This window comes from Dipodomys merriami, unplaced genomic scaffold (genome assembly GCF_024711535.1).
Source record: "Dipodomys merriami isolate MVZ:Mamm:240054 unplaced genomic scaffold, mDipMer1.0.p SCAF_4, whole genome shotgun sequence".
In the NCBI taxonomy this organism is placed as follows: domain Eukaryota; kingdom Metazoa; phylum Chordata; class Mammalia; order Rodentia; family Heteromyidae; genus Dipodomys; species Dipodomys merriami.
This window is the reverse complement of record NW_027205603.1, coordinates 650,217-677,703: the sequence shown is the minus strand read 5'-3', so window position 1 is coordinate 677,703 and position 27,487 is coordinate 650,217. Positions and strand designations below refer to the sequence as shown.

General features: G+C 38.2%; 1 protein-coding gene across 1 annotated transcript in view; it reads right to left on the bottom strand.

Moving 5' to 3' along the window:
- Window positions 1-27,487, bottom strand: part of Taf3 (TATA-box binding protein associated factor 3) — a 149,178-nt gene that overhangs the window by 39,577 nt on the left and 82,114 nt on the right. Inside the window, exon 3 of the mRNA XM_069990321.1 lies at window positions 71-1,896. Coding sequence (XP_069846422.1) covers window positions 71-1,896 — 1,826 coding nt within the window. The remainder of the gene's footprint in view (window positions 1-70; window positions 1,897-27,487) is intronic.

Below are 27,487 nucleotides of genomic sequence, written 5' to 3'. Positions count from 1 at the left end.
CTGGCTTTGTTTACCTGCATTTTTCACTAGGACTTTGTTCAGATAGTCCCGAAAATGATAAACTGCTTACTTTTTCATGCTTGTGTTTCTCCTTTTCTTTTTCTCTCCTCTCTCTCTCCCTTTTCTCTTTCTCCCTTTCCTTTTCTTTCTTCTCCTTTTCCTTCTCTTTCTCTTTCTTTTTCTTCTTCTCTTTTTTGTCTTTTTTCCTTTCTTTCTCCTTAGGTTTCTCCTTCTCCTCAAACAGTTTTTCTGGGAGCATTGGCGACAGGGCAGGCAGCATGGAGGGGCCCCTCACTGCAGCAGGGCTGAACAGGGGCAGTACCATCTCTTTCGGGGGCAATACCAGTGGTGTGGGTGGAGCCTTTGTCTTGTCTTCTCTCCCTTTATCCTTTGCCTTTTCTTTTTCTCTTTTCTCCTTATCTCGTTTGCCCTTTTCTCTATCTTTCTTCTTGTCTTTATGCTTTTCTTTCTCCTTCCGCACAATTCCATCTTTCAATCTCACTTTTGGATCAACATCTTCAAATTCTTTTATTTTAAACTTATAGGGATCCGAATCTTCATCTTTAAGGAACTCCTTCCATGGGTACTTTGTTTCCTTGCCAGCTTCTTTCTCTTTCTCCTTCTCTTTCACCTTATCCTTGTCTTTACTTTTTTCTTTGCTTCTGTCTTTTTCCCTCTCTTTATCTCTCTGCTTTTCCTTCTTTTTCAATTTAGTCTTCAGCTCTTTCTTCAGCTTCTTTTTTACTTCCACTGATGAGGGTGTCTTGGTTTTGTCTTCATACACTTTGTGGAGAGGTTCAGGAGTGGGAGGAGAAACTGAAGGAGAGGAGATGTAAGGAAAGCCAGGAGGCATATTGGAAGGTGTTCCCAGTTTTGCCTTGCGTACAACCTCATCGATGGAGGCATCCATCGTCCATGAGTTATCAGAACTAGAAGTTCCACCTGAAAGAGGCAGAGGAGTGGATCCTGCCTTAGTGAAATTGTTTGAGGAAGTGGATGCTTTGGGAGTGGTACACTCTGAACCTGAAATTCTCTTAGGGCTCATAAAAATGTCTCCTTCAGATTCAGATCCAGAAGAAAATTCAAAAGGATCTGGCTCACGTTCAGCACAGGCTCGGGCAATCACGGCATCTATAGAGTCATCGATAGTTTTATCTGTTACCAAAGCCTTTCTCGGCTGAGTGTCATTATTCAGTTTCCCAGTGTCGGGGGGAGGTGGTGTTTGTTTTACCTGGATGATTTCTTTACTAAGTTTTTCACTTACTGGAGCTGAAGGAGTCCTATTTGGTGTGTCAGGTCTGACAGGTGGTTGGGGAATATGAGTAGTAATCTTGGGGCTCTTGGGACTTTTGGGGCTCTTAGAACGTCCAGGTGATTTTTTTTCTTTGGAAACAGGTCTTGGTGACCGAATAGGACTTCCGACCATTGCTGGTGAAGGGGTGGTTTTAGGTGATTTACTTTTCTGTCCTGGAGAAGTAGTTTTAGTCTTTGCTTTAGGTGGGAATGTCTTTGTTTCTAATGGTTTTGCAGTTGGTATTTGGGATTTTGCCACTGGAGCTAACATTGGTGGCTCTGGTGAAGGAGGTGCTAGGTCTGTACTGTCTTGCACGTGGACTGGGGAAAGCATTGGTGGGATCTTTTGTGTATTTATTGAGCTGAGAGGCTCTCGAGCTTCCAATAATACTACATCTAGTGTGTCCCCTTTAGTGCTTAACAGTCGTGGTCGCTTCATGGCTGGCATTTCTTCAGCTTCAGGACTGTCCAGTGGCCTCTTGCCCAAGAAGTTTTCATCATTAATGATTTCCTCCTCCTCCAGTTCATCATCTTCCTCCAAGGGAACCTGCATGGCTTCAGCTGATGTACCCCCATCAGTAGGCACCTGCTCTTCTTCTTCCTCTGGGAAAGGAAGAAAGAAATATTAGTGCAATGTTTGTATCAAAGACTAACAGACAGAAACAATGTTTCAGACATGACTTCTGGAAAAGACAGAGAATTACTGAGGGTTTAGAGTAAAGCAGTAACTTTTCAAGGATTTTGCCAATCTATGTGTGTTTATGAGTGGCAATCAGTGACAGCAGATGTATAAACTGATTCATGTCCTAACTTCAGGATCTGGACTTTGCTGATTATTTTTAGTTTGTCTTCTCTTGCTTCCTTAATTCAGTTTCTAACACAAGTAAATACTGTTTTATATTTCTATATCCATCATGTTAGCTGTGTTCTCTCTGTCTCTCTGTCTCTCTCTCTCTCACACACACACACACACACAATCAAAACAATCAAGAGATGGGTTATTACATAACTACGATTCTCAGAAAAGATAGGAAGATACTTTTAGCACTTTTGTAACAAATTTTAGTTCTATGGACAGTTCATATCCTGCTTCTAAGTTCTACTTTGTGTCAATGTCACCTACTTGAAGAGGCAGCATGATCTAATGCAATACACATTTGGCTTAGACATATGAAAAGGGGTGCTTTACCTGGAGTTTTGACACTGTAGAGCAATGGCCTCGGGCAGCCTCCCAAACTCCTTGAGACTGCTTGCTAGCCTTTCAAAAGGAGCTAATGTTACTTGCCCTGCCTACATAACCAAGCTGTTAAAAAACTAGATTATTTCGTTTTACATATGTTAACTAAGCACAAAATATACAATGATAAGGGCAAAAAGGACTATAGGAATAACCATTAGTACCACAGATAGATGACAAGCACATGAGTTTGAAAGAAATTCAGATTACTTCACTTTCAAGTTTATTTGTAATATTTGGAACTGGGAATGGTGAAGGTCCAGGATGAAGGGTTAGATGACAAACACATGGAGGTGGGACAAAGGAAAAGATAAGAACCAAAGACTTAAGATTTAGCTGGTCTGGAAACTAGGGTATAAATGGGGAACGGTACAAAGCAAGTTTAGCAAAGCTATATTCAGATCCTATGATATCTGAATTCCAGAAGAAATATGGCCTCTAATATACTGGTAGACAAGATGTAGTGATACTTTTAGGAAATAGAGAAGAAAATGTCTGGGGTATATGTTAGGAAAATTATACTGGCAGGAATATGAATGATAAGTGGATATGGGAAGATAACAGATACTAAAGGAGAAGGGAAAAGTTAGGGGTTACTGAGATGTAGATAAGAGGCAATACCAGACAGCTGCCCATGGCTCATGTCTGTAATCCTAGCTACTCAGGAGGCCAAGATCGGAGGATGAAGGTTCAAAGCCAGCCTGGGTCTCCAATTAGGGACCAGAAAAACAAAGCTGGAAGTGGATCTGTAGCTCAAGTGGTAAAGCACTAGCCTTCAGCAAAAAAGTTCAGGATGAGTTCATACTGGAATAGCTGGAAGCAAATAGGAAGTCATATGTGTAAATGATACTCTGAAGGCAATGAATAGAACCCACCAACAGGAACTGAAAGTAAGGTCATTGAGAAGGATGATCTGATTATTAGTTCAATCCCCAGAGTTTGTTGAACACACAGTCAATGATATCTACTGGATATTTTAAAAGTACTGAAGTTCTGAAAATAGGACAAGGTGCATAAGAGAAGGCTCTTTGGTAAGAGAACCGACATCACAATAAAGCACATAGGAACAAGGGTGAGCAGAGGTAACAGGTTCAGATATTTGAGGTATACCTTCATGGAAAAACTAAAGAAATATATATAGGATCAGATGTCAAGGAGATCACAGGAGCATGTGTTGTTTTCAAAAGGAAGCTTAGTGTTCAAAGTCAATGCTTAAGAGGAACAATGAGAATGAAGGCTGATAGAAGTCTGGCTACGTAAGCATGGCTGACAGGGAATGCATGGGTGATATACGTACACGGAGGCACAATGTCAACTATAAAGCATGATGCAACATCAGCATGGCATTACTGCTGCCGTTACTTGATGATCACTCCATCATCTATCCACCACCAAAGGCGGAAACATGGGAGCCATTTCAGACTACTTCCCCTCCAGATCTGAACTTGTGAACACAACTTTTCTACTTTGTTTTCTGGGAAGTGCTTCCCCCACTGCTGCTGTCTCCTTAGTGAGCACCTTCTACCTAGTCTCTGCCTTCTATGAGCTCCTGAGCAGGCCATATGTGAGTGTGTGGTTCCTGGCTTTAAGACTTTATGGGGTTTTGTGCATTGTTAGGGTTTGAACTCAGGGCTTATGCTTGCTATACAGGTACACTTGAGGCATGCCCTTCAAGCCACCCCCTATTTAGATATTTTTCAGTTAGGGTCTCATGCTTTTGGCCTGAAATCTGTCTGGGACCATGATCAGATTCTTCTTCCATGAATCCAGTAGTAAGATTACAGGCATAAGCCACTCTGCCCATCCCTAAGAGTGCTCAATGGCCCTATCAGAAGGAGTTTGTAACTTTTTAGAGCCTGAGGGCTGTGTGGACCCTTTTCAGAGGCTATTGTACAATTGAGATGCAATGTGATCTCATACTCTCTGTTACATACAAGAGCTATGCACAGGGTTATCTGTTTAACAGGATGAACATCCACAAAAGACTTGTGAAATAAGTTTGAAAGTTACTATTTTAAAATATAAAACTCCAATTTCCCCAGCATGATCAAGAAAGATGCTATATCATTCAGTTCAGGAACTTACCTCATCTTTTACAGCAAGCCTGAGTGTGCTACTCACAATAGCCACGCTCACTCACTCACAGTTCCTCAAATATACAAGGTCACCCTTGCATGCCCCTGCTTATCCAAATCCCTACACCTCGCATCCTTTTGCCTTCTTGATTTGTCAGTGACTATGTCTTCTAAGACCAAATGTTACATCTCCTGTAATGCTTTCTCTTAGTAACCAGACAGCCACTCATGCCTTTGGGATCTACTGTATTCTGGTAATAAATTCAACAAAGAAAGCCTAGGATTTATTAGCCCTTTTACAGGAAAGCTTTCCTTTCTATCTTTATGAGAACAGAATCCATTTCACACCTGCTCCACTGCTAACAATATGAAAATCAGAAAGAGAACAGTTTTAGGGTATTTTTTAAGAGAATGAAAAAAATTTAAATACTTATTAGTCCTGTATTTCTAAATCTTAAAACCCTCCCCTTACTCTGCAGAAAGTTCATAAACTCCAAAGATGCCAAAGCAGAAAGATAAAGGTTTGGCCTAGGTAGATGACAGGCTTGTAGAATACTTCTACACTACACTAAGTTCTTCTAACTGTGGAGGACAATTTCTAGCTAGATTAGCTCTGAGTGAGTCTCCTAGAGAATGCCTTAGGAAGGTATTGGTAGACCAAAGGGAAAGTGCCGTAATAGAAGCAATTCCTGAAAGGCAAACTGAGGACGATTCTTCCAAGAACTATTGTACAACTAAAGTACATTGAGCACCAGTTTTCTATGCAGGATGTTTGAAAACTATTATTTCATTAGTGTGTGATTCTTTCAGATTGGAACTGGTGTGACGGCTATTAGGTATTTGGACTACAGGAGCTATCTTGGGCATGGCAAAAAGGCAATAGTTTCATTCAACTACTTTAAAAAAATATATTGGTTCACTTTGAATTTACAGCTCAAACAATTCATAAAAAGTATTTTGAAAGCTCATGATAATAGTTGCTCATTTACAGCTCAAACAATTCATAAAAAGTATTTTGAAAGCTCATGATAATAGTTGCTCATGTTTAAGAAAAACTAAATCTTGATTTAAAGTAGGGCTTGATTATTCTGATCTATCTATCTATCTATCTATCTATCTATCTATCTATCTATCTATCTATCTATCTATCTATCTATCTATCTATCTATCTATCTATCATCTATCTATCTATCTATCTCTATCTATCTATCTATCTATCTATCTATCTATCTATCTATCTATCTATCTATCTATCTATCTATCTATCTATCTATCTATCTATCTATCTGTTGTAGGGCTTGGGTGTTGTCCCTGAGCTCTTTCACTCAAGGCTAATGCTCTACCACTTTGATACATAGATCTACTTCTGGTTTTCTGGCCGTTAACTAGAGATAAGAGTCTCCTGGACTTGCCTGCTCAGGCTGGCTTTGAAAAATAATCCTCATGTCTCAGCCACCTAAGAAGCTAGATTACAGGCATGAGCCACACTGCTACCTGGCTTATTATTCATTTTTCTCTTTTGCTTATTTCATATCCCTGCCAACTTGTAGTGGTCTAGAGGCCAATGCTTTAAAGGTATAGGTACTGATTTAAAAAACTAAGCTATTACACAATAATTTTAGAAATACCTAAAAACAAGCATTTTAAAAAGAACCAACAGAATATTTATTTACTATTTCTTATTTATGCTTAAAGATTTTATAGGAGAATTTCCCGTGCAGTATCAAAATCAACCAAGATGAACAAAGAACTCTGATGGAAAAGAAAATCTGTGTGTATGTGAGTGTGTGTACTGGGGCTGGAACTCAAGGCCTGGACTCTTCCCTTGAAGTTTTTCCTCAATGCCAAGCACTCTATCACTTGGGCCACAGGTCCATTTTTGGCTTTTTGGTAGTTAATTGAAGATAAGAGTCTCAAGGACTTTGCTATCTGGGCTGGCTTTGAATCATGATCCTCAGCTCTCAGACTTCGGAGTAGATAGGATTACACATGTAAGCTATTGGTGCCAGGCAAAAAACAAATAAACAAAGAAAAACCTAAAACAAAATTAAGAACAGTAAGAAAAGAAGAGAAAAAAAAAAGAACAGTAAGAAGAGGGAAAAGATACTTAAGTAATTTTTTTTTTTCTGATTGTCATGGAGCTTGAACTCAGGGTTTGGGCACTGTCCCTGAGCATTTTTTGTTCAAGGCTAGAGTACTACTACTTTAAGTCAGACTTTCCTGCCTGGGCTAGCTTTGAAATGTGATCTCAGCTTCGTGAGTAGCCAAGATTACAGGTATGAGCCACCAGCTCCTGGCTTAAGTAATTTTCTTTCTTTTTTTTGGGGGGGCGGTCCAGTCATGGGGCCTGAACTCTGAGTCTGGGCACTGTCCCTCAGCTCTTCAGCTCAAGGCTAGCGCTCTACCACTTGAGCCACAATGCCACTTCTGGCTTTTCTCTTTTTGCTTACGTGATGCTGAGGAATTGAACCCAGTACCTCGTGCATGCAAGGCAAGCGCTCTACCACTGACCCACCTTCCCAGCCCCAGTAATTTTCTTTTAAATGTGAAATTATGACAGGTAATATAAAGTATAAGGCAAAACAATCTATGAACAGTTCTGGGACCACCACTTCACATTAGCAATACCATGCCAGTTTTCTCTGGTCCCTTTCCTATTTACTACCCCTGCCCTGCTTTCTTTGTGCCTACTCCCAGGCTTTAGGTTACTATCATTAAAACAAACAAGCAAACAAAAAACAAACAAAAAACCCCAAAAAATCCCCCCCCTCCAAAACAGAACAAAACTTAAGGTTAAAAAAATTCCTTTCATTCCTTTCTTTCCATTATAGTTTTAGCATGTTTGAATGTAGCTTTCTTGTTCATGAACTTCACACAGATGATTCCTCACCATAACTTCCTGCTGTTTTCACCCAACATCACATTTCCTGAGTCTTACCCAGGTTGATGCAGGTACTGTTCATTCATTTTCATTGCTGTCGAAAGCCCTCCACTTAGTAATCCATTTTCTTGATAGAGAAGTTTTCCACTTCAGTGAATACCTTTTGTTTTAGAAATATTAGCAACTTAAAATAAACAAATATAGTTGTTCTAGCTTATGTCTGCTAAAACACCAACTCAGCTGATGGTGCATAAAAAGCTTCTTGGTTTTCATTATATGGGCAATGTTAAGTTTACAATAAGGTAAGGGTATACTGGTTACTGACTAAGTGTTTCCTGTGGATAAAGATTAATTTCAGTTTGATAACTTGGATAGTATTAAAGAATCTATAAAATATTCTACAAGTGTTTTAATATTTTCCCATGTTCATCTGTGGAAATAGTTTTACTAAAAGACTAATTTATTCAACAGAACTTAGAGATTACACAATATATGATGTCACTTCTACTGTTTCAATATTTTGAAAATGGAGAAAAAGACTCTTCTGTATATATGTGATAAACAACTATTGGAGAAAGTAGTAGTTCAAGGAAAACTGACTATTAGTTGTGAGATTTTAAGGGCATTCTTCAACTTCTTTCTTGACCCAGCAGATGCAGACATTAGCATCACCTACAGCAAGAGCAAATGAGAAACCACTAGAGATAAGAATTTAACTTCTAAATAATAATGTTGGCCAATAACAGAACCCCTATACTTTTAAGAGAAAAAGAAAGCACTAACAACAAAATGAAGAATGATACTTTAGCCAGTGTAGAAATCCCTCATCTCAAAAATATTTTAACTTACTCACTGGTGAAGTTGCAAATCTACTACCAACAACCTATTTTTCATATCATCACTAAAATGTGAATGTTATGAAATGCATCATAGAAAAAATTACCACAAGCAGGAACTTTTCACTTTGCTAAATACTTTTGCATATAGGGTGCTGGATGTACATTGCTAGGTACATCTGGATCTAAACTGTCCTCCAAAGGACCATGTATTTGAGGACTGGCTCCAGGTGGGTGCTGTGGGGAAGTGGGAGACACTTGATGAGGTGAAGTGAGTGGGAAGGCTTCAGGTGATTAGTGATATGCCCTCAAAAAGGAAATGTGGGTTCCCCCTAAGACAATGAAAACACATGTCTGGCAATGTGTGTCTGCCATGATGTGCTTCTTTGCCACAGGCTGAGAGCCAACCAATCATGGATGGAAAGTTCTAAACCACAAGTTGTAAGTTGAATATTTCATATATTTGTTATAGTGATGGAAAGCTGCCTAACACATACAGTATACTTCCCCCAGCTACCATGTCCTAAAAGGGATATAATGTGAAATACTACTAATGACTCACATAAATTATTTTAATTATATAAAAGAAAGAAAATGCATACATAGGTTACATCTATCTTTTAAAAAACGTCACAAATGTTGACGGATCAGGAAACTACAAACTTCATTAATGATACAAATAAATAATTCCTACTCCCTACATTTCCCTGAGGAGTAATGAGAAAAACATGCTTCTCAAACAAAAACAAAACAGGCAATAAGGTCTGACTATACCACAAGGATTTTGGTGAGGTTAATTCTAATCTACTATAAATATTGACTTAGAACAAAATATCTTTTAAGCTAGAATAGTAAATGCCTTTAAAGAAACACTATAATCTAAAACGCTCATAGACATTAGAAAAAAAGGAAATTGTTTGCACATGGCATGAAAGCTTTTTATCTCATTTAACTACACAGATGCATGCAACCTTAAAAAACTCAGTGACATGTTTCCAAACCAAGCAGAAAATACACTTCCATTTTCAACTTTAAAAAATGAACAGTGAAATGCTATCTATAGGAAGGCCTTGAACTTACTATGTAGTCCAGCCTACATAGAAATTGTGATCCTCCTGTCTCAGCTTCCTCAGTGTTTTAAAACTCAGATCCCTAGTTATTAACCAGGGATGAAAGGATTTTAAAAAGGCTATTTTCTTCCAAAAAACATCTTCATAGTTTTCTGGATATAAGACACATTATCGTAACCAGTTCTTTGATGTGACTCAATGACTCATTGAGTCATTTGCTTATGGTATGCCATCTAAATGTCACTATAAAGAACTTTTTGGCTAGGGGCCAGTGGCTCACTCCTGTAATCCTAGCTGCTCAGAAGGCTGAGATTTGAGGATTGCAGTTCAAAGCCAGCCAGGGCAGAAAAGTCCCAATGAGACTCTTATTTCCAATTAACCACTCAAGAACCACAAGTGGCGCTGTGGCTCAAAATGATAGAGGGCTAGCCTCTAGCAAAAGAGCTCAGGGACAGCACCTAGGCCCTGAGTTCAAGTCCCATGACTGACCCCCCCCCCCAAAAAAAAAAATTAAAAAGAGCTTTCAATTAGGTTGTATGGATATCAAGTCAGACCAGACACAATATTCTGGCCATCAGTTCAAGTGGTAAAGCTAAGGATCTGTACAAGGTACAGATGGAAATGATAGTAGAAATGGAAAGGTTCACTAGAAATGAAACTGGACTGAAAATAACAGTGGGATAAGTTCCCAGAGCCATAATCAACTAAGCACAGCCTAATCAATTTCCCAAGACCTAAGCTTTCTCTTCTGAAAAATACAAGCATTGACATTAACCACCTAAGAACTGAAGGTTTTTAATACTAGTGCCATTTTTACATGTAGTTGAACATGTATGTAGGACAAGCTAAAGGTCAGGACAGAGCTATTCTGCTTTGAAATATTCCTGTGAAAAACATGCAACAGTGATTGGAATTCTAGCCACTTGGTTTTTTGTCTTTAGATAAAGGTAGTATCTTTAAAATGTTGCCACCAAAATATTAAGACAGTGAAACTAATGAACAAAGTTAGCTTATTTGGGGGACAAGAAGATTGAGAAATATGGAATAGATGTAAAATAATTTGATGGGCTGTTGAAGAGGAAATGGATTGGGGACACAGGGAGTTTCCAGGAAGGCCAAGGTCAAGAGCAGGGAAGCTGCTGCAAGGAGAGGAAGCCTGGGCAAGTTGGCACACAGCAGCCATAGACAGGTATGGGTACCTAGGAAGGCACAGTGTGGTTATGAACAATGGTAATCCATTCTAACATTTGTTCTCTTAGCTCTAAATGGGCCAAAAAATACTATTTATATTTTTATATAAAATATGTTTTAAACTATCTGCTCTATAATGCAACAGAAAGCAGTCCCTTAAAACACAACTTAACATGTGTAAGTGGGTATGTTTTAAAAATAAGCCTATTTACTTAAAAAAATGACATTACTAGCAAAGACAAGAAAATTAGGCAGTGACAATTTATAGAGTATGATCAATCACTAACACAACAAATTAATAATAGAGTGAAGATGATGTGTTATATATACCAAATACACACTGACCTGTAAAAAAGCACTATTTCACTAAGATTCTGCACAATAAAAGACCAAAATGCTATATTAGCAAGCCAACCTGAAATGACACCTAGTATTATAAATGGCCTAATCTATATGTTAATACTGTTGTATCATATAACCGCAGCAAGACTAAGATAACAATATGACTTCAGGGTTTCTATGACTACATCCTGGGCTAACGTGCCAGAAAGGGCTGGCTGCTGACACCACACAAGCACTCTGAGTGCTTCTTTTTGGTTATTTATGATATGATTTATGATAACGACAACATCTCCTATTTTCTCTCCTCCTCAGATACAATAAATTGCTATCGTTAATCACCCTTCTTGGCTCAACTATGATTACAATAGCATAATAGGGTCTGGCTATGGTAATATTGTGGATCTTTTTTTATAAGAAATAAATACAAGTAGATCTCCTCAGACAATGTCAGTATCTCTAATATTTTAATCATCTTCTTTTAAGCCTTTCAGTATAAATTCTATTACAACTGAGATTCCATATCCAGGATGTAAGCCCTTGGTGTGAATCAGATTTATAATCAAGTACCACACATTCACAAATCATCGTTATCATCATTTTCTTAAACTTGCTACAATAAGACTATGTAGTATAGCTTCTTTTCTAAGACAATGGCAGTCGTTCCTTTCCTGTATTAATAAGACCTGTTCTCCTCACCCCAGAATAATACAAATTAGTTTGCTATCAAAGGGCAAAACAGCAAAGAAAAAAATTAAAGCTTTGAAATGATATAGACATGTGTGTGCCTCTATCAATGATTGCCTATGTAGCTGCTTAATCTTTCTCAACTTCAATTTTCTTTTTTCATCAATTTAAGGCAACACAAAGTACTACTTCCCAGACTTTTGAGTAATAGTAAGACACAAACTATAGAAAGACAAGTGTCTAACACATGAAAGAGACTGTAAAAAAGGGCATAATTTTCTCCCTCCCTCCATATCTTTTCAGTGAACTGACACAGTTCCAATCAAGAGGTGGATTCTACATGAATTTGAGTGGCCTTTGACTTGCTTTGGCCAGTGGGTCACCACTGACAAACAAAATGGAGGTTTGAAAACACTTGTACAATGGAGTTTGCTCTCTTGGTGCTCTTGGGAAACCTGAAACGACCAACCAGTGAATGAGTCTGAGTTAGCCTGCTGGATGATACAGCACAGAACCCCAGCCAAAGAATCAGAAGTGAAAATAAGTCCATCAATCACGAGTTGATCACAAACATATGACTGAGCCATCCATAACCAGTTGAACTGCATAGCTGAACCAGTCCAAAATATCAGCTCACAGAATTGAAAATAAACAGCTGTTTTTAAACAATTAATTTTTTACACACACACACACACACACACACACACACACACACACACACACACACACACAGAGTCAGGTGGTATTTGTGGTGGTACTATCTTACAACCACTGCAAATGCTAAACTGCAAATTCTGAACCCACTGCTCCTATAGGAAATACAAGGTTAAGTTTCTGTGAGCTTCTAGGGTCACAATGTTTTTATCATATGATCAATTTATAACCTTGTTTTATGTGAGTTTCTGTTTGAAGATACCTTATTTCATACATAGTGCTGATTCATTAACATTAAACTCACAGCCTGGAAAGAAGCTTGTGTCACACATGTATTTTCTCTGTAAGGCACATCATGGTCTCTTCCTTCAGCTATGCCCTTGGTTTATTTCTCTCACTGTTCAAGTTTAACACTGCCTATTCCAAAAAAAATATTCTCAGGGCATTCCATATCCCCCAAATAAAGAATTACAATTTATGATGCCTTTTTTCTGCATCTCCAGTTAAGTCTTATTGAGCCAGGAACCACTATAGGAGCCATCACAGCCAGATGGTAAATACAGAGGGTAGGTCCTTATTCATATTGGTTTGACTTACTTTTTGACCTTGCCATGTGCTAAAATGACAGACCTTTATAGTAGAAATGAGACTTTGATTTTTTTAACACTTGATCTTTCCCAAGGTAGTGATACATGCTAAAATCCTTTCTAAGCAATTTAGAAGTAAACAAAAGACTAGGTTTCTATTCTTGTGGAATTTACTAGTAGGGCAGAGAGGCAACAAATAAAAACAAAGGATAATTCAGTGATTAAATGCTAGGAAGACAAATAGGATGATGATGAAGGGGGGGGGAAGGCTAGAGAGATAGTCACTGAGGAAGTGACAAGTAAAAGAAATGTCACCAAGACCAGATCCACAAGGAAGAGGTAGTTATGAGGAGGTTTTGAACAAGCATTCAGGGAGAGATGGGAGCAAGGGCAAAAGATGCTGTGGGGATCAGCTTGCCAGCAGTTGACAGAGGAGCAGCTGGAGTGGGCAGTATGTGGCAGGGTTGAGGGAGTTTCAGGGTGGCCTGAGGCCTGGCCTCTGCCTGGGGCCAGGTAGTCTGGAGTACCTATGGGCCAGAGAGGGTCCCTGGCCAGCATGAGCAGGCTAGCCTGAATAGAAGGGAAAAAATCCAGGAAGACAAGCAGACAAAGCTGAGGAAGTCTTCAAATGGTAACTGTGCAAACGAGATGAACTGTTCGAAAAGATTAATAAATATAAGAAGTAGAAAGTAACCGCATTTTATTCTACTAGTGAGAAGAAGACACAATAATATAAAGTTGAGGGTGGCTGGTAAGGCTTAAAACAACTTACTCAGTAGGAAATCATTTATTACATGAAAGACATACACACAGAAACTCACTAAGCTGGCATGATGCGCATTTCTATCCACAAGGTGAACACACAGGTGACCTAAGTACAAAAAAACACAGCTTCTAATGCTACCAATGACAGATACCAAGATGCTCCTGAAGAAGAGTTATTTATCTTTGCAATTAAGCTTTATTCTCTTTTGTAGTTTACAAAAGTAAAAAGTTACACCTGTATTTATGCCATCAGAAGCTGTATTTCCCTAAGGAAGAAGTGAGAAATGTATACATGTTTATCTTACCCTTTTTTCTAACTTAAGAGTCTCTAAATGACCTTGACAAAATTCTGGAAAAAGTATCTCAGGACCTGGGGCTCTAAAGCTATTTTAGAATTAACTTTGAATAATTGTCCCACAATATGAGTTTCTTGATTAATTGCTTAAGATAAGGTCTCCTTTTCCTTGTAGGCCTCCAGTGGCTCCCTCTAGTTCCCACAATCACGTTCAGCTCATTCTTCTAAACCCTGGAAGGCTAAGAGAAAAATCAGAGATACACCAATTCCATTACTTGTGGATTAGCTAAAAGATAACCCTTTGTATTCCATTACTGACCATTCATTATTTGAATAATTATTCAGTACGTTTGGAAGATGTACTAATTGTTTTTTGAGCCTCACTTCTGTTTTATATCAGAAAAAGTTAACAGTGTTACTTCTTTAATACTGCAAATCTGTATTTGGGTTACATGAAAAAAAAAGCTATAATTTTTACCGTATTTTGGTTTTCTTTGATTTTTTTCTTTCTAAATAAAAGATAAAAGCTGAAACCAAGAATAATTAGCCTATTGAAGGTCTTACTAACTAGAAAATTAGGGCTCTATTTTGACCAGATTTAGGTCTTAAAAGAGTCAAATTTTTGCATAATTTAGTAAGAAAATTGGCAGGGATGGCTGTTTCATCTAATTTCAGCAAAATTAGCATTCAGCCACCTGAATTTTTGGCAGTATTCCAATGTTTATCCAATGCAATAAGTAGACAGAAAATAAAAGAAAATTGACAATCATGCCTAAGTAAGTTACTTTCTCTACCTCCAATTTCTTCAACACATACATACATACACATACTTCAGCATTTTAAGAAAGTGAGTAATTTCAAAGGTATACTTTATGAATGGATTTAGGAGGCTGCATTCTTCCTCATTTGCATACTAGTTGTAGATAGAAGAAAACCTAATCCTTCAATGTACAAAGGACTGTATTATAATAAGTTGACTAAAACTTGGCTTACAAAGGGGTAATGATTTTTTAAGTCATTTATTTATTATCAAATAAAGCAAAACTATTATATCAGTTAATGATATGGGTGATAGTTTGTATCTAGATTGGAAAATATTAAAAAGCGCAAAATCCACATAACTAATTTTTGCTTACATTAGGTCCTAAACGCTCTTTAGTTGGCACAGAAATGAAAAGACACAAGATACTATGCATTTAATGTTTACCAAGCACCTATTATGTGCATGCCTTTTGTTCAAAGAATCATGAAGAATGTTTATTCTGCAAGCCCAAATTAACTATGCATTTAGCAGTGCCCATGTTTAGTGGCTCTCTGATGCTTCTGGCAGTTAGGATGGACCTGGCAAGGATGACAAAACGTGAGACAGGGCTGGTGGCTCTGGTGCTGGTGGCTCATGCCCGTAATCCTAGTTATGCAGGAGGCTGAGGACAGAGGTTTGAAGCAAGCTGGTGCAGGAAAGTCCTTGAGACTCTTATCTCCAATTAATCACAGAAATAGCTGGGAGTGGTGCTATGGCTCAAAGTGGTAAAGCTCTAGCTTTGAGCAAAAATAGCCCAGGGACAGTGCCCAAGCCCAGAGTTCAAGCCCAAGGACTGGCAAAAAAACAAAAACAGGGGCTGGGAAGGTGGCCCAGTGGTAGAATGCTTGCCTTGCATGCATGAGGCCCTGGGTTCGATTCCTTAGCACCACATAAGCAAAAAAGAAAAAAGCCGGAAGTGGCACTGTGGCTCAAGTGGTAGAGCACTAGCCTTGAGCTGAAGAGCTGAGGGACAGAGCCTAGGCCCAGAGTTCAGGCCCCACAACCGGACGCCCCCCCCCAAACAAACAAACAAACAAAAAAACAAAGCAAAAAAACATGAGATAGGGTTTGGAAGCTTGGTGATAAATGCCAGCAAAACAGGTCTCCATTCAGTAGCACTGGCTGTAGAGTATATCTACTATGTGCTGGGTGCTAAGTGCTAAGAACTTAAATATAAAAAACAATTCCAAAGTGTTTACTTATAAGAAGCTCAGAAACTGGAAAACAACTATGCTATCTAAAATGTGTCAATGTGCAAGGATGGAGCAGAATGACATGGTAGTCTATAAATCAATCTTTGGAGCAGCACATCTCAGTGGAGACATACTGAGCCATGTGATGTCCAGGAGCCACATTAAAATAAGAAAAAGGAATGGGTGAGATTAATTTCAGTAATATATTTAACTCAATCCTTAAAAATATAATTTCAACATTCAATTAATACAAAATAATATTTATTGAGATATTTTAGTTTGTTCTCATAGTAAATTTGAAGTTTGAGATGTATTTTATATACAGCATATATCAAATTTGGATACTAATTTTTAATACTAATTAAATTTTTTAAATTGGAAATATACATCTTCATTTGTACATGAATCTGTTCACGGAGCCCTGCAAATCCCTGAATCAATTCACAGAGATCTGAACGTAGATTTTACAAAATTTACAGATAAAAAAGGGACCCACTCATCCAAGGGGTTCTACACTTAATTAAAAGTTTCCTATAATGAATAAATTATTTAGATGCTACTTTTTTGAGGGGAAGGAGGGTACTAGTCCAAGGCCTGGGGTGTTGTCCCTGAGCTCTCTCTCTCTCTCTTTTTTTTTTTTTTGGGCTCAAGGCTAGTGCTCCACCAATTGAGCTATAGCTCCACTTCCAGCTTTTTGGTAGTTTATTGGACATGAATCTCACAAAGTTTCCAGGCTGGCTTCAAACCAAGATTCTCAGATCTCAATATCCTGAACAGCTAGGATTATAAGTGTGAGCCATTAGCACCTGGCTTAATATGTAAATTGAAATAAAATAAGAATTTCAGTCCTACTGATGAACATGTTTCCTCCATAGACACTGTAGCTAGTGACTATTATATTGAATATAGGTCTAGAAATCTGTTAGGACAACTTAGGCTGGAGACCAGGAAATAGTTTTGAGGTACAGATAAAATAATTAAGAAGCAGGATGAAAAATACTGAAAATTGGCTATGAGCAATTAAGAGAAAACCAGGGTAGCAACAGCAAAACAGTTAATAAGGTAGTTTTTTTAAAATCTTCTGTCATAAGAAGGGCATTAAATACTATCAGTTTTCTCTTATACCACAGATGGTATGAAGACCTGGATGTTCACAGGAAGAATGCTGTAAAAGTTACTGAAGATTTTTAAATGGAAGAGTAGATACAAGTTCTTAAAGACAATTCTGATGACAGCATGTAACCTCCAATGTGGTAAACACCAGCTCCATACCAAGACTTATTTTTCAAGGAGAAAAAGAATGTTAAATTGTTTGTGATGATAGTTGTAAAAAGCTGTGAATATGACCTGAGCTAAGGATGTCTGGCCTTGTAATTATGTTTTAATAATTAGACAATAATGTAGAAAAGGAATCCAGACAGAATTCAGAAAAAGAATCCAATCCAATTTAGAAAAGGAATCCAATCCAGAATTCCTAACAGAATTCTCCTACGATGTGTCCTTTGGTATAATACCTAACAAAAAACTCCATTATGTAAAAAAAAATTTTGGGGGCTGGGAAGGTGGTGGCTCAGTGGTAGAGCGCTCACCTAGCATGCTTGAGGCCCTGGGTTCGATTCCTCAGCACCACATAAGCAGAAAAAAAGCCGGAAGTGGCGCTGTGGCTCAAGTGGTAGAGCACTAGCCTTGAGCTGGAGAGCTGAGGGACAGCGCCCAGGCCCAGAGTTCAGGCCCCACAACGGAACCAAAAAAAAAAAAAAAAGTAAAAAAAAAAAAATTTTTTTTTTTTCTGGGGCTAGGAAGGTGGCTCAGTGGTAGAGTGCTTGCTTCTCATGCATGAGGCCCTGAGTTTGATTCCTCAGCACCACATAAGTAGAAAAAGCCAGAAGTGGCACTGTGGCTCAAGTGGTAGGGTGCTAGCCTTGAGCTGAAGAGCTGAGGGACAGCTCCCAGGCCCAGAGTTAACACACCAGGACTGACAAAAATAAAAAAATTTTAAAAATTAAAAAAAAAATCTGGTCCTGGGGATTGAACTCAGGGCCAGGGCTCTGTCTCTGAGCCTCTCTATGCTCAAGGTAGGGCTCTACCACTTGAGCCAAAGCACCACTTCTGCTTTTTCTGAGTAGTTTATTGGCGATAAGAGTCTTATGGACTTTCCTGCCTGGGCTGGCTTCAAACTGTGATCCTCAGATCTCAGCCTCTTTAGTTAGGATTAGAGGCGTAAGCCACTGCACCCAGCTCTAAAATCTTTTCCCCCTTATCATTTTATCTCCAAAGAATTTTAATTATAAATTCTTAAAAATAATTATGACATAGACTTTATATTCTGAATACTGCTTTGGCTAAACAATAAAGTAAAAACAAAACTCAACAAATGAGAAAGAAGAAAAAAGAAAGGAGGTAAAAAGGGAAATAACCACCAATTTTTAACCAACTATTGCTTTCTATTTTCTGTTGTAAACCCACAAGGCAAGTGCATAGTCTTTGTAAAATATCCTTAGGTATCTTTTTCTATTTCATAAATGTTAAGTGAAGTCTTTTTCAGTAGGCAGCACTTTCAATATAGCTAATTTAGGGACTTTAGAAGGGACCTTCACTGGCTATTTCTGTATGTGACAAAAAAAATCACCATATGTAATATTTTTTAAAACATGGTACTCTTTTAAACTCTCTTCCCTCTAAGATTCCACCCCCCCCCCCCCCCCGCCCAGCTCTTTTTTCCAGAGAGGGCATTTGAAGTCACCTCACCTTTTCTTTACCTTTATTATTATTGGTCTAATTTTCATTTTGTCTAGCCAATATTTTATTCGATGTTTACTATACATATCCCTTCTAGTTTTTCTTCTTTACAGAAAGCCACTACAGTTCTGCTTCTAGCTTTCCTATGAGTAACCAGAAAAGCTGGAATTCATCTCCCTACTTCTTTCTCCTTGCCTCTTATATTCTCTTCTTTTCTGACTCTTTAGAGGTAAGCTCACTAACATGTTAGTGAGATTTGAAAGACCAGATATAGAAGACAAGTCTCCAAGAACCCATGTGAGGAAAGCCTGGCATGAGTTGCCTACTTTGTTTTGCTCTTAGACTGTTTATGGCCATATGGAAAGCTGCAAAAGTTCTCAGTGGTCACATGGGGCTACAATGAGTGAGAGGATCAGATTCATCTAATTTGGGCAAGATCACAATGGCTGCGGGGCAGGGAACAGACTTATGGGGAGCAAACAAAAATGAACACAGGGAAATAAAAGCTGACAGGAAAGAACAACAGCTCAGGAGAGAGATGACAGTTGCTCAAACCACTGTCAGTAGAGGTTCTGATAGGTAATCAATCAAGTGCTGTTAAGAGTATAAGACCAGTCTGACAGCAATCAAGGAACACTGGGGGGAAATGAAGGACATCAGTGAACAGGTTCCACCAGCTTTACCAGTGGCCACTATCCAGGGGAGGGTCTTGGGTCTTGCCATAACCCAGGCCAGCCCTCCTACAAACCACCACTCAGGGGAGTGGGTCTTGACATGTCTCAGGCCAAATCTACCTTTCTCAGACCACCATCCAGGAGAGTCTGGCTTATTTCAAACAAACCCATCAAGAGCCCAGGCCATTCTGCCATGCTGTGACCACTGCTCTGGAGAAGGTCTGCCATGATTTAAACATAACCACCATAATCTGACAGGTTGCCTAAAGAAAAGAGAGAAAGGGAGGATAGGATAGAGGTAACATAAAGCAATAGCCCCTGGCCGTTCAGTGGGACAACCAGTTTCTGGGTCCTGCTGCTCATTATTCTGAGTGGTCTGCCTTTACTTCCTCTTTACTAAATAAATTCTTTAAAACTGGGGGGGGGGGGAGAGAGAGAGAGAGAGAGAGAGAGAGAGAGAGAGAGAGAGAGAGAGAGAGAGAGAGAGAGAGAGAGATAGAAGATCCAGTCAATTCAAGGTTAAATCTGACCTGAAAATGTGATTTTTTTCCTCATCTACACAACATTTAAAAAATTTTTGAATTAACTGTCAAAATAGAAGTATGCACAAATGGAAGTGGCGCTGTGGCTCAAGTGGTAGAGCACTCACTTTGAGCTAAAGAGCTGAGGGACAGCGCCCAAGCCCAGAGTTCAAGCCCCACGACCGACCAAAAAAAAAAAAAAAAAAAAAAACAGAAACAAAAACAAACAAAAAAGAAGTATGCACAAATACCAAAATGTTTTAATAAAAATCGTTATTTCTGACCATTGTTAAGACATCAGGATCTAGAACTTAAACATGTTGCCATGAATTGGCAGAAAGCACAGCTGCCTACCACAGAAGGGCACGTGTGCTTCCCCATCACCATATCCCCAGCTCCTCTTGGGATCTGGGTTTACAACTGCCGCAGAAGGCCTTGGGACCTACCCCAGGGTTCTCAGTCAGCAAAGACTATGCCTTGGTTGGCTTCCCCAGCATTTTATCCTCAGCAGTTTTACTTTTAGAAAAGCAAAGTTATGGCTTCACAGGCACATGAGCAAGAATGTGTAGCCGGGCGCTGGTGGCTCACGCCTGTAATCCTAGCTACTCAGGAGGCTGAATCTGAGGATAGCGGTTCAAAGCCAGCCAGGGCAGGAGAGACCGTGAGACTCCTATCTCCAATAAAAAACCACCAGAAAACCGGAAGTGGTGCTATAGCTCAAGTGGTAGAGCGCTCACCTTGAGCTGAAGAATTGAGGGCCAATGCCCAGGCCCAGAGTTCAAGACCCACGACCGACAAAAAAAAAAAAAAAAAAAAAAAAAAAAAAAAAGAATGTGGTACACTACTATTATATATAATTATGTATGTATATATGTATATACATACACTTTAAATATACATTACATTTAAAATTAAATATATATTATATTTAAAACTGTTTGGCTAAAAATATATTAACATTTTCATCTAAAAACTCAACCAGCAGAGATAAGTTCTATAAATATGCAATGAAATTTAAATAAAGCAGAGAGGTTAAATATATTTGATAAAGTATTGATCTTAAGTTTCTTTTCAGATGAGTACTATTCATATACTTAGTACATACGGAAGGTCTACTAAAAACTATGTAAGGGAATTTATATAACATATTTTTACAGGTGACTGTTAGATTAACTCTTTTTCCCTGACTCTTACAAGAGGGGTTTCTTCTAAATACAGAATTATAAGTTATAAGAACATACCTAATAGAACATTATAGAACTTAATGAAAATGTCAACCTGCCACCTCTTCAAAGATAACTGAAGTAGAACCACAAGATACCCTCCTTGTGAAGCAAGAAATAGACCTCAGAATAATATTCCTGACTCTGATTCTATATTAAATTTGACACTTTTGAGGAAATAAGAAGTAATTGAAACAGATCTATTAAAATCAAAATATGCTCCAAAGTAACATTTTACTTAATTTAAGTAGGGACACAGTGTCAGATCCAACAAGAGGTATCTTTCTCCCAGCTTCTCACACATGCTCAATATTTCTCTATGCTCACAACTGTAAATTCACCCAATTTGACCATTAGCTTCACCTAAACACTGCTACCCAGCTCAAGGGCCTACTGACTCCTTGTATCTAGTGAATCTATTCCTTGTATCTGATGACTTCTTGAGAACCTGCTGTTTTCCAGACCTGATGGATACAGTCAGAAGGAAGGGTATCTATTTCTCAGCCCACTGGGTGAGAAGCATCTTCAGTACAATGAGAACACAGTAAAGCACTGGGGCTTCAAAGCAGAAAGGAAGGTTCCTCAACCTTGGCCAAACTGTTCCAAAGAGCACACTGACTTGATTATTCTGCTACACCAGTTACTCTTGAGCTCCTCTATCGTACCTGCGATGCCATTCCCATGGTCACTTGTAATATACTCATTTCTCTCTTTTATGATGATGATGTACAAGTCCCAATGCTTGAATTTATTAAGACTTGTAGGCTCTTGCTCAGACTTTTTTTTTTTTTTTGGGGGGGGGGTCCAGTCGTGGGGCCTGAGCTCTGGGCCTGGGCACTGTCCCTCAGCTCTTCAGCTCAAGGCTAGTGCTCTACCACTTGAGCCACAGCACCACTTCCGGCTTTTTTCTCTGCTATGTGGTGCTGAGGAATCGAACCCAGGGCCTCATGCATGCAAGGCAAGCGCTCTACCACTGAGCCACCTTCCCAGCCCCTTGCTCAGACTTTTTGCTGAGCTTGCATTCTACCAACTGAGTCACACCTCATTTTGCTGGGTAAGCGAAGATTTTTCTAAAGCCCTGACTAGCTTCAAACCACCATCATTAAATCTCAACATACTGATTAGCTAAAATTACAAGCACTAGCTACCAGTGCCTGCCTTAATATTCCCATTTCTACTGACACCTCGTTCATCCCATTCACCTTCTAACACCAACAGCCGATCATCTTTCCTCTTTCTTGAAATATTAATATTATATCCATTTAAAGTTCAAGTCAACAAATATTTATTGTTTAACTATTCAGTGACAAGCAGGAAAGGAAGTGTCAGAGAGAAAAAAGATAGTTCATCTATCAATGAATTAGGTCTAGGAGGAAAAATATGGTCCAATCTGCAATATGATTTTTTTTTTTTTGTAAAGAGCTCTTTAATGGGCATCTCTCAAGGAACTTTATTGGTTGATGAACTAGGATGGATTTCTCACCATCAGCCAGATACTTGTAGCTCTTTATATTGTAATTTTAACATAACTTTCTTTTTTTTTTTTTCTGTGCTTTCCTCTCATCCCAGTAGAATAGAAACACTTATTTCAAGAAGTCCTGAGCTTTACATTTTTGTGATTCTGATATTGTTTATTGACTGAAAAGTTTTTCTTTCCACATCTGCTTGCCAAAATCTTATTTATAAGAATTATATGCTTGGATGTGAGGGCGATCTGCTGTGACATCTGTCTCCCCATTGATCGCCAGGGTTGATTCGGCTGATCTGGCTGGCTATGCGGGTGTCCCCTTCCTCCCTCACCGCTCCATGTGCGTCCCTCCCAAAGCTGCGTGCTTGGTCAAAGAGGACGACCATCCCCGATAGAGGAGGACAGGTCTTCGGTCAAGGGTATACGAGTAGCTGCGCTTCCCTGCTAGAACCTCCAAACAAGCTCTCAAGAATTATATGCTTATTTCTTACCTTAAGAAATGTAAGGCTACAAAAGAAATATCCCAAATATTCCTTTCATGAAGCTCTGCTCCTAATTACATGAACTTTCTATTCCCATTTCCACAGCAATTTCTAACTTTTTGAAAACATTTTGTGCTGATTATTTTTGTATTCACCTATTTATCTTAGTTATCTAAGATCAGTAAATCATAAACTTGCCAAAGGCATAAACTGTGTCTTAAGTCACCTTTGTTTTCTTAAGTGTTTTCAATTTTAATGTGTAAATATTCACAGGATAGTTATGCTGTCATACGTGGCAAGACATTAAAAATTATAGGTACTCAATGTGTCTATTAGATTGAATTAAATTTGGATTAAATTATCTGGTAACTTCCTGATAAGTAATGTATGAGCAGTAAATGTTTTAAGACTCTGCATGTCTAGAACATCTCTACCTATTTTATATTGAGTTTGGCTACATATAGAATAAAAGCTCAGATGCCACGGATTGTTATTTTCTTTCATTGCTGTGCCTTCATTCTGTCTCCATAATGGACTGTATTTCATGACCTTGAAGTATGTATAATTTTCTTAATCTGTCATGCCCTCTAATTTCACAATAATGTGTCTTGGTGAGCACTTTTATTCATTCATTATTATGGGTACCTTTTAGGTTCTTTTAATATAGAGATTTAAATCCTTTAGTACTAGGAAGTTTTCTTCTATTACTTCTTTTATAATTTTTTTTTGCTTCACTGCTTTTTTTCCCCTAGGAGTCCCCTAAATTAACTATGGAATCTCATAAATTAATTCTGTAGTTTTCTCACATTTTTCTCTCCTATAGTCCTCTACCTGACCATACAGCAGAAACCTGATGGAAAAGGGTGAGGCAAAGTCCTATCTTTCAATATATAGATTTTCATCTCAACTCCATTTTCAGTATTGAACCTTGACTTTGTCTCTGCTGTGCTTTGGTCACTCAGTTCTGCCAGTAATCAAACACACTTCAGCATCCTTCCCATCTAGGGTTTCTGATACCTGAACTTTTGGGGCACCAATCAGTTTAGTATTCTTCTTTGTAGGCTAACAGGTCTCAATGTCTTTCCTCTGCTAAAGCAGTTAAAATTTGCCATGTCTTCCCTTGCTCTCTAGTCCTTATTGCGTTATACTTTTTTCCCCCCACTATTTTCCTGTCAATACAGTGAGCTTTAGGAAGACGAATAAATGAACTTGTGGGATCAATCTACTGTGTTTAAACAGAAATTCGGTTCCTTTAGGATTGAACTTCACTGTTCTGAGGTTCAGTTATTGATCAACTGTCAGCCTCTTTGAGAACTTAGCGTTTGGCGATTTCATTCCTTCTCATGAGTTTAGCTATCACAATAATGTTGCAGACTTTTAAATCTTTACCTTCACTTTGTTCCTTCTCCTATCTTGGCTTCATATTCTTTGATTTCCCCTAGGCATTGACTTCTCCAAAGGGAAGCTCATCCCTAAATTTTTTTTTCTTGTCTGAATAGGCCTTGTACTCTTTTGGTAATTTAGACTCAGGTTTCTACTTTATTCCATTCACCATCCATATCCAGTCACTACACCAGTATAAATCACTTTTATATTTCATTTCCTCTATTACTCTTATTTGCTATGTTGGACTAGGTCCTCATATTTCACTGTCCTTGAACTGTATTAGTCTGTTAACTATAACAAGTCCACTCCCACACTTCTCTGTGCCTAACAGACATTACATTCTGTCAATGCTCCCCCCTTCCATCACATCACAATATCCTTTTTTCTGTATAATCGACCTCCCCAGGGATTCCTGTGACCTGAAGCTAGTGTTAACAAACTCCATGAATCTATACCCAGGGTTGCCATAAATCAATTATTCTTCCAAGGAAATCTATTTATTGTTTTAAATCATAGTCCTCTAAATCTTTCCTGTTTATTCACTTACTTTTGAGATAGGAACTCTCTAAATATTAGACTCTCTATATATTACACTCTCTATATATTACTCTCTATATAATACACTCCTCATGTGGCCTGAACTGGCCTTGAACTAGTGGTCCTCCTGCTTCTGCCTCCCAAGTGCTGATTACTTATCTAACATCTAATTATTTTGTACTGGGATTTAAAACAGTAAATAAGCTTGCCACCATCTACCACAAAATCATCTGTACTTAATCCTTACTTTCTAAACAGGTTATTATTCTACTGATCTGTGACCTTAAACTAACCAAGGCAAATTATAGTGAAGCAATCCAGCCACACTATGTATGACTCCAGCTGACATTTCTACCAAAAGGATAAAGAGCACACTTCAGCCAAGAATAAATGAGTTAATTCATGTTAAAGTGGTAAGCATGGGGCTTGGCTCACTGCAAGCACTTGTTAACAGTTGTTGTTGCTACTATTACTGTTCTCTGATGGCATGCATACATGATTTTCACTTCTGCCTATTTAATCATTCTTCAAGAAGCAGCCCAATCAAAAGAACAAAAAATTCAAGTCACAAGACTGAGAAAAAAATTTTTTGACAAAGACATATCTGATAAAGGACTACTATCCAAAATATAGGTGCTGGAGATTTAGTTCAGTTGGACGTGGTTGGATGTGGTAGTCAAAACTTCTTTTCTCTCAGTGTCTAATTTGCCTGAGTTATTTTTCAATTATGAGTTGTCAAAGTCTATGTTTTACCATATAGTATCAACCTCTATGCCATCAAAAGTGTTAGAAAGACAGCAATTTATACTCAGTGAGAATCTCTGCGATTTTCTTATAAGGGGCTGACATTAATTTTGTGAGTTTTGGTGTATTTGTGTAAGAGATGACAATTGGCATGACAGCTACCAGGCAGTGACTGATGGATGTATGTGTTTTTCAGAGGTGCTAAGACAGAAAAACTGCATATCTACAAAACATGCTTCCCCTCCCAATATTTAATAGTCAAGGAAAAGGCTTAAATATTTTCCATAATTTTATAGTTTGAACTATATGTTCATTTTGTTACTATCTTCGCCTCTTCTTGAGCATTATAGCAGAAAGCATTAGTTCTAGAGTCCTATAAGAGGTAGTGTTAGTGTGTGTTTACATGTGAGTGCATGAATAAACGAGGCATTTTCACTATCACTTTATCACTACTTTTCTTTCTACTTGGATTTACGATGGAAGAGAAGAAGGAAGGACACAAAGCTGAGAAGGAAAGAAAGAGGACCCAGCACAGAAACTCCTGGAAGATGTTATCCGTACTGGAAAAATCACTTCCAGTCCCAGGTCTGTTCTCCAACTGCCCAAGTGAGGGGTCATCAAAGGCTACAGATAGAGTGCTCGGCTCCACATAGCGTATTTCCATTCCTCTCTGTAGATGCTGTAAGGCTGTCAGTGAGAAAATGGAGAATGTGAATGTGATGAGATAAACTTTCCACTAATGCCTCTGATCTGGAATTTATTTCATGTCATCACTTGTATTTTCAGTAATTGAAATTTTATAAAGCATAATGCCCTGGTGTCTGTGTTTTCACAGTGAATTTTGCTATACATTTTTGGTAACGGTGTTTTTAATAATATGAAATATACAACAGAGATGAAGGTAGAATTGATGAAAGTACATTTATTTCAGAGTAATCAGAGCTTTTTACCTATTTTAGACAACAGGATAGCAAGTTCAAATTCAAAGGATTCAAGTTAAATTAGGCTTTCTTCTAATTTTTTTCAATCTCGAGAAGAATATGAATCAACATCAGGTTTTAAACTTGTATTTTGGTCAAAAAATGAGGTTACCATTAGTCTTTAATTTGGGATTATTCTAAACTAGAGAATACACAAATAGTTTTTGTCTTGTTAGTGATTCTGGCTGCATATTTAAAAATGCATACCCCGAGTCACAATCAATCTTTGTCTTTGCCCACTCTGCTGGCTCTCAATTTTCAGATATTTGCAGCAGAAAACATTCCATTAGTAGTCAGAAGTTTGTACTGTCTGATGGATTATGAACAAGCGGGGATGCTAGATACCAACTATGGCAGACTGGACCAATGTGGCCAACACATTCAGCATTCAATGAACTTTTTGTGTTTTCTAAAGGGTGCAGAGAATTATCAGCACGGGTGAAATCTGATACCACTCTTTAGTGCACAGATCCATTCCTTATACTATTTTAAACAGGATCAACTGTCCCAATGACTGACATAGGAACTTTTCCCTTTCCAAGATTGCAAAGACATGATGGGCAGGGAAAGGGAGTAAGGTAGGGTCAAGAGAAAATGAGATTAAAAAGAAAAACAAGTCAGAACTAGGTTAACATTGTGGTTAATTACATGTTCATTTCATTTTACTTCTTCAAAAATCAACTATACTCTTAGTGATAAATATGCCCCTAGTTAAATGTTCAAGACATAAATTTTCAAAAAAAAAGTTGAAACACAAAACTGGGTTTTTTGTTTTTCATCTCCACATATAGATTACTTTCAGAAAAACAATAATTATACAAAGCATAT